The sequence below is a fragment of the Carlito syrichta genome, unplaced genomic scaffold (genome assembly GCF_000164805.1).
Source record: "Carlito syrichta isolate Samal-C Ts95f unplaced genomic scaffold, Tarsius_syrichta-2.0.1 Scaffold314111, whole genome shotgun sequence".
Classification (NCBI taxonomy): Eukaryota; Metazoa; Chordata; class Mammalia; order Primates; family Tarsiidae; genus Carlito; species Carlito syrichta.
The window spans coordinates 1,742,799-1,751,451 of NW_007258207.1; the positions used below are offsets into that span (position 1 = coordinate 1,742,799).

The window sequence follows — 8,653 nt, forward strand, 5'->3', positions numbered from 1 at the left end:
AAGGTGTAATGCTAAACATGTATTTTTAGAGATGAATATATATACTTATATCAAGGGCTACAAAAAATTTATTTGCTACTAAATCAATAAGAAATGCTTTAAATAAACTACAGTTGACCCTTGAACAACATGGTATTGAATTGCATGGGTCTACTTATACTTGAATTTTCTTCCATCTCTGCCACTCAGGACAAAAAGAACAACCCTTCCACTTCCTCCTAAGCCTACTCAATGTGAAGAAAAGAATCAAGACTTCTTTGATAATCAATTTCCACTTAATGAATACTAAATATATTTTCTCTTCCCTTATAATTTTAGGTGCTAAAAGTGACATTGTTTTCCCTAGCTTAGTATATTGTAATATAGCACATAGTGCCTATACATTTAAAAAATGTGTTATTCAACTGTTTTTATCATCAGTAAGGCTTTTGGTCAACGGTAGGTTATTAGTAGTTAAATTCAGCGGAAGTACAAAAGCTATATGTGGATTTTTATACTTTGTGGGAGGTGTGAGTAAAGTCAGTAATTCTAACCTCAGTGGTGTTCAAGGGGATCAACTCTAAATTAAAGTCTGGAAGCTACAAAAAATGATTTAAAATTAAACTTCAAATGTGAAAGCCAAAAAATTCACTGGATGCTACAAAAATCATTTTATCAGTGTAATATTGCTTACCTGATTCTGTAACTGACTTTACCAATCTAATTAACTCCTTCCAGATAGCATTGATAACCATATCTGTCAAACAAAATTGAGTATTTTTAATGAAGGGCAGATGACTAACAAAGGATCTCCCTTTTCTTCCTTATACTAAAGAAATAACAAACTGAACAATACATAATATAATTTTCCTTGTAATAGTCAACCTGTTATCAAGTTTGTAAAACACTATCACCTCATTTTTGTTTAAAAAAACAAAATGTGGCCGGGTTCAGCCTGTAATCCCAGCACTTTGGGAGGCTGAGGTGAGTGGACTGCCTGAGTCTGCAGGTTTGAGACCAGTCTGGGAAACTTGGTGAGACCTTGTCTCTACAATAAATCAAAAATTAGCTGGGCGTAGTAGCGCTGGCCTGTAGTTCCGGCTACTTGGAAGGCCAAGGCAGAAGGATTGCCGGAGCCCAGCAGGTCAACACTGGGACACTGGGGTGGTCGTGAGTGTGCCACTGCATTTCAGCCTGGTCATGAAGTGAGATACCAACACAAAAACAAACAAACAAAAAAATGTGAAAACTGGGAGCAAGGCTTATGCCTGTAAACACCACACTTTGGAAGGTCAAGAAGAGAAGATGGCTTGAGACCAGGAGTTCAAGAACAGCCTGGCCAACATAGCGAAACCGCATCTCCACATAAATAAGTAAATAAATATAAAGGAATATTTGTGTGTGTGTGTGAGTAGGAGTCTCACACTGTCAACCAGGCTGAAGAGGAGTGGCATGCTCATGGCTACCACAGCCTTGACCTGCTGGGTTCAGGAGATCCTTCACCTCAGCCTTCCAAGTAGCTGGAACTACAGGCATGTGCCCACCACGCCCAGTTAATTTTTTGATTTATTGTACAGATGAGGTCTCACCAAGTTGCCTAGTCTGGTCTCGAACCTGTGGGCTCAGGCAATCCTCCCACCTTGGCATCCCAAAGTGCTGGGATGACAGGCATGAGTCACCATTTTTTAAAAGGACTGTAGCACGGTAACAGTGGGTTATATATAACTATGGATATTTGCTTTTCTTTTCTCTGTCATCTTTATTTTCTGAATTTTCTGTACTGAATACCAACCACTTTTGAGACAAGGAAAATCAAATTCAGAAGAATATGTGACAATCAAAATAAAAAAATGTGTTTTCCAAACATTTAAAAAGCAAACTATTCCAGCTGGGCATGGTGGCTCACTCCTGTAATCCCAGTACTTCGGGAGGTGAAGGTGAGAGGACTGCCGGAGCCCAGGGGCTCAAGACCAGCCTGCGCAACTTGGCAAGACTTCATCTCTACAATAAATCACAAAATTAGATGGGCATGATGGCACACACCTATAGTTCCAGCTACTTGAAGGCTGAGGCAGAAGGATCACCTGAGCCCAGTAGGTTGAGGCTGCAGTGGTCATGAGCATGCCACTGCAGTGTGCAATCCAGCCTGGGTAGCAAAGTGAGACTCCAACTCAAAAAAAAAAAGGAAAAAAGAAAAGAAGAGAAAAGAAAACTATTCAATTTTAAAGTATCTTTTCCTCATTATTTGGTAGACTGTAGAACAAGAGTTTAGATGCAGGTGCTAGAGCTATATGGCCTGAGTATGAAATCACAGCATATCCACTTAACAATGTACTCCTCTAAGCAACCCAGTTTCCTCATTTATAAAATGGACTAACATAGAAGATTGTTGTGAGGATTAAATGAATTAACCATAAAGCTCTCATTGTATGATCTGGCCAAAAAGTGGCACCATATAAATATATGCTATATTAACTTTCTAAACACAGGTTTGAGCAAATAATGAAAAAATTTCTTTAAAAACTTACCAGAGGCAACTTTTCCAACTGCAACAAAGCTATCATGAACAGCACTGATAAATGTATTTGCATGTTTGCAAAAAAAAGAAGGACTGCTGATTAATGGATGTTCAAGTGGCTCTGAAAGGAGAATAAAAGACAATTATGTAAAATAAAAGGTGTATAAAATAAACCTCTCACATAAATATTTAAGTGGTCTATTAAATACATGTCTTCAATAAAGATTCATACTTGCTTTATACAAAAATACAGAATATTTTGACCGCAGGGAAACTAGTACCTCTCCTCACCCCAAAGCACTAAGTTCTAGACTGTTTTATTGACTGAAATTATTTTTAAAATATTTAAATACCTAAGCTCAGTACAAGTTTTTTTTCCTTAGCAAAATTCAAGACTTCTGGACCCAACAGAAAATGAAGTAACATTTCAAGTCCCAAAAGCTGAATGGAAGGAATTGTGGCCATTCCACCTAAATTCGAACTCAAGTTCATTCGGGGAGTTACAGAGGTTCCATATGGAGAGGAAGCACCTTTAGTGGGGGAAAAAAAAAAAAAGAAGCAAGTTGTGTAAGTTTATTTTATATTTGCTACCCAAATGCATATATTTTATTTCATTTCAATAAAATGTATCTTTAAAAATACAGGTTACATCTCTCAAGTATTAATCCATACCTTGAAATATTACTATGCAAGTCTTTCTGTAATCTAATATAAAAGTTTAGAAGACTGAAAATGGCAAACAACATAATAATAGCACCGGGCACGATGACCAAAGTCTGTAATCCCAGCACTTTGGGAGGCCAAGGTGAGAGGACTGCCTGAGCTCAGGGGTGTGAGATCAGCCTGGGTAACCTGGAGAGATCTCATCTCTAAAATAAATCAAAAAAATAGCCAGGTGTGGTGGTGCAAGCCTGTAGTTCTAGCTACTTGGAAGGCTGAGGCGGAAGGATGGCCAGTAGGTTGAGGCTGTGGTGGCCATGAGTATGCCACTGCACTCCAGTCTGGGTGACAGAATGAGACTCCAACTAAAAAAATTTAAAAAATAATAATAGTAACAGCAGGCAGGGTGCGGTAGGCCAAGCCTGTAATCCCAACACTTTGGGAGGCTGAGGTAAGAGGAGTGCTTGAGATAAGGAGTTTGAGACCAGCCTGGGCAACTTGGCGAAATCTCATAAATCAAAAAATAAGCTGAGTGTGGTAGCATGCACCTGTAGCTCCAGCTACTTGGAAGGTTGAGGCAAAGGGTGGCCAGAGCCCAGCAGGTCGAGAGGCTGCAGTGGCCATGAGAGTGCCACTGCACTCCAGCCTGGGCGACAGAGACTCCGACTCAAAAAAACCCCAACAATAATAAAAGTAATAGTAATAATGGCAAATAACTATCTTTTGGTGGTATACCTACTGAGCCACATTTCTGGTATCCAATAGTACGTGTTGTTTTAATAGTGCTATTATTCTAAAACCAACAGAATTTCATGTTAGCCATTCTGAGTTATTTTTCGTAATGTACCATGATGTAGCAGAAAAACATTCATCTTTTTAAACCACAACAATGCACTTGTAACAGTAAAAAGTAACACCAAGAGAACAAACAGGAAAAAATGGATTTTTTTGATAAGAGATTTAAAAATTACGAAACACTTCATTTGATGTGAAAAATCATTAAACAAAACCTCTTAAAGCCCCCCCTTTTCTCACTTCAAAACTCTGCCATTTGGTCATCAAAGGCTTTTGTTAAAAAGGAAAAAAAATGTCTACCTCTTACCTTTGTGTACAGGAGTCATAGAATTTAAACCTGGAGATGAAGTTACACGAGATAAATTGCCTTGAAGTGAGGCATTAGAATCAGTACTTATTGTGCTTTGAATCAGAGGCACACAAACCTATTGGGGTGGAAGAAAGGAAAACATCTATCTTTAAACTGTATAAGCATGATAGTTTATTAAAGCCTCACAAAATACAATTTAAGAAGCAATCTTAATTTGATATATTGAATTTTAGTGGTTGTTTCCATGTGCAAACTGGCTAAAAAATAAAATTTGGAAAAATGAGTATCTTATGACTATATTTGCTCTTAATGCACTATTACCTACTTATATAAACAACTTCACAGATATTGTGTTAGTTGCATGTTATTGGTAGACTCATTTTAACTTTTTTTTTTTTGAGTTGGAGTCTCACTGTCACTCAGGCTGGAGTGCAGTGATATGCTCACAGTCACTGCAGTCTCAACCTGCTGGGTTCACGTGATCCTTCCTCCTCAGCCTTCCAAGTACCCAGAACCACAGGCGTATGCCACCATGTCCAGCTAATGTTTCTGATTTATTGTAGAGTCGAGGTCTCACCAAGTTGCCCAGGTTGGTCTTGAACCTCTGGCCTCAGGTAATCCTCTCGCCTTGGCCTCCCAAAGTGCTGGGATTACAGGCTTGAGCCACCTCAGCCGTCTTCATTTTAACTCTTAAAAAACCCACTCTAGGAAATATAAACTAAGGCATCATAAAGTTCATTTCTAATCATTATATTAAAGTATCAGTCACATTTAGTCACTGAATAAATTATTCCATTTAATGTGTTGGACAAACGGATAATACCAGTCATTTATGGTTCCAACAAATGATTTCAACTATTATTCCAAATACATGTTACTAGCAATGCCAATCTTTAATTACTTCATGCTATAGCAAATGTAAATTAAGAACTTACTAAAAATGACTCAAAGATATAATTCCCCCTTGCCAAGAATGCAATCCCCGCTACATAGCTATTTATATGAAATATAAAACTACAGAGTCACAAGTAAAATGTGCCCCCCAAATCCAGGGTAAGTGATGGAAAAGGTAAGTTACCACAGCTGTCCCTTTTCATTTAACTGTAAAATAAACTGAAAAAAAGGATGGGAATTAAAAAACAAAAACAAGCCAGGTGTAGTGGCTCAAGTCTATAACTCCAGCACTCAGAGTCGAGATGACTGCCTGAGTCCAGGGTTCAAGACCAGTCTGGACAACTTGGCGAGACCTCATCTCTACAACAAATCATAAAACTGGCCAGGTGTGGCGGCACACACTTGTGGTTCCAGCTACTCAGAAGGTCTGAGGTGGAAGAAGGAGCACCTGAGCCCAGCAGGTAGAGGCTGCGGTGGCCATGAGTGTGCCACTGCACTCCAGCTTTGGTGACAAAGTGAGATTCCAACTCAAACAAATAAAAGAACTGATTCAGCTTTATATCCTACCAGTGTAGCACTTGATTTCTAGTTTATGAATGTTTATTTTCAATTATACTCTACATATAAGACATTTAAAATCATAATGCTTCTAGAGTAAGAATAGATACTTGCATGTTTGCTGGTTAAAAAGGTGTTAGAAAAGGGGTCTCATATCGGACAATTCCTTTGTAGGAAATGAACCCAAGATTTGTGTCGGTATAAAGAAAGATCTTATATATATTGTAGTCTGCTAATATTTAGCAAAAATAACTCTGAAGATAACGTTGGCAAGAATTTAAGAAAACATTAATTTAAAAAGGCACATAAAATGTTACAGTGAACACTTATAATGTTACCTGTTCAAAATTAGCCGGAAGATGAGGTCCGAGTCTCATCAGTAAATACCACCAGACTTCTAGTTTTGTTAACGCTAGAGTTTCTGTTCTCACATGAATGGAACTCAAAGGCTGCATTAACAACTTGAGTCTTTTTGCACTACATAGTATATCTTAAGAGAAAATGAACACACAGGTAAAGAGTTAAGAGCGAAAAACTAATCTTTAAAATGATCTAGGCAAAAGTCTCCTTTACCACAGCAAGACAACAAGTTAAAAAATTAAAAATAAACCATGAGCATGTTCTTACTCTACCCAAAACTTTCATTTTGACAAACCTCTAGTACAGCTGGACCAAAAGGCAATAAGGCAATACTGTATTAAGAAAGAAATAAGAAACATTTATTGTATTTCTTTTAGAGATGAGGTCTCACTATATTGCCCAAACTGGTCTTGAACTCCTGGGTTCAAACAATGATTGACTCCACCTCACAGAAAGTGCTGGGAATACAGGCATGACCTACAACACCCAGCCAGGTAAAAGTAATATTAGATACTATGAGCCAGGGAGATTTTCCCACCAGGGACATTTGGCAACATTTATGACAGTTTTGGATGTTAAAGGTGAGGGGATGCTAGTGGGTAGATTAGGGACAGTGCTAAACTTTCTAAATCACATAGGGCAGTTTCAAACAAATAATCCAGTGAAAAATGCCAAAACTTGGAGAAATACTGTACTTGCTGTTTTAACAGTCTCATTACCTTTATTTGACAAGGAAATTGAAGCATATTTTTACATTATATCAAAAAAGGTAGGCTGGGTATGGTGGCTCGAGCCTGTAATCCCAACATTTTGGGAGGACAAGGTGAGAGGATTGCTTGAGAGCAGGCGTTTAAGACCAGCCTGGGAAACGTGGTGATACCTCGACTCCACAATTTAAAAAAAAAAAAAAAGCCTGGGCATGGTGGCACACAACTGGAGTTCCAGCTAACTTGGAAGGCTGAGGTAGAAGGATCACCTGAGCTCAGCAGGTCGAGGCTGTGGTGGCTGTGGAGCATGCCACTGCCCTCCAGCCTGGGTGACAGTGAGAGACTCCAACTCAGAAAAAAAAAAAAAGTCTATCATTTAAAAAAATCAATTCGTGGCCAGGCACAGTGGCTCACACCTATAATCCCAGCACTTTGGGAGGCCAAGGTGAGAGGACTGCCTGAGCTCAAGGGTTCAAGATCAACCTGCAGAACTTGGCAAGACCTCGTCTCTACAATAAATCAAAAAAGTAGCCAGGCATGGTGGCACTTGCCTGTAGATCCTTAGCCTGAAGGATCACATGAGCTCAGGAGGTTGAGATAGTGGTGGCCGTGAGCATACCACTGCACTGCAGCCTGGACACAGTGGGACTCCAACGCAAAATAAAATAAAAAATTTAAAAATGAATACAAAAAATAAATTTGTAATGTATTTTACCCAACATCATTAGTGTTGGGGTCACTGATTAAAATTTGGAAATCTAGCCGGGCTCGGTGGCTCAGCCTGTAATCCCGCGCGCCTTTGGGAGGCTGAGGTGAGTAGATTGCCTGAGCCCGCGGGTTCGAGACCCGCCTGGGCAACTTGGCGAGACCTCATCTCTACAATAAATCAAAAATTAGTTGGGCGTGGTAGCACGCGCCTGTAGTTCCAGTTACTTGGAAGGCTGAGGCGGAAGGATTGCCGGAGCCCAGCGGGTCGAGGCTGCGGTGGCCGGGAGCGGCCACTGCACTCCAGTCTGAGCGACAGGGTGAAACTCCAACTCAAAAGGAAAACAAAACAAAAAACAAACAAAAAACTACTCTGCCATTTAGCTACTTCAGTCAACACTTCTCTAAGAAAATAAAGTCAAATGACTATGTGAACAACTCCTCCACAGTCAGAGACACTTCCTTTTTTTGGCTCCTAATCTGTTCATTAGATGAGCTCCGTAATAAAATTCCTATAGTAGGAGAGATTATTAATTGCCATGCCATGCCTTTAATTACAAAAACTGACTTTACTCAAGATGGTGGTGGGTACTGAATCGTTTACTTATTTTTGTCTGCCATTAAGTCATTCAGTCCAGAAAGATTTAAGTAGAAAAATGTTATGTGGGATTCTTGGAAGGGTCTTTATAAGTAGATGACTCAGCTGAGAAAAAGTCTCTTCTGCTCTTTTGGGTACCCGTCCTGTAGTCTACATCTAAAGCATATTGAAGATGACATGACAAGACAGTCATCTGATTCCTCACTGACTTTCTGGATCCATAATACTATTCATGGACTCTCTAGTTCTCGTAGTTCTGGATTTTACTTCAAACAACATATAATTTTTTTTGAGTAGGAGTCTCACTCTGTCATCGAGGCTGGAGTGCAGTGGCATGCTCAAGGCCACCGCACCCTCGACCTGCTGGGCTCAGGTGATCCTTCTACCTCAGCCTTCCAAGTAGCTGGAATCACAGGCATGTGCCACGCTTAGCTAATTTTTTTAATGGATTTTAGAGATGAGGTCTTGCCATGTTGCTCAGGTTGGTATCGAACCCGAGCTGAGGCAATTCTCTCACCTCCGCCTCCCAAAGTACTGGGATTAAAAATGTGAGACACCATGCCCAGCCA

General features: G+C 39.7%; 1 protein-coding gene across 1 annotated transcript in view; it reads right to left on the reverse strand.

Annotated features, from left to right (window-relative positions):
• RIF1 (replication timing regulatory factor 1) overlaps positions 1–8,653 on the reverse strand; it is a 73,996-nt gene that overhangs the window by 43,650 nt on the left and 21,693 nt on the right. The window contains exons 9-13 of the mRNA XM_021719067.1: positions 6,053–6,204; positions 4,260–4,377; positions 2,851–3,027; positions 2,508–2,618; positions 674–736 (exon numbers count right to left, since the gene is read on the reverse strand). Coding sequence (XP_021574742.1) covers positions 674–736; positions 2,508–2,618; positions 2,851–3,027; positions 4,260–4,377; positions 6,053–6,204 — 621 coding nt within the window. The remainder of the gene's footprint in view (positions 1–673; positions 737–2,507; positions 2,619–2,850; positions 3,028–4,259; positions 4,378–6,052; positions 6,205–8,653) is intronic.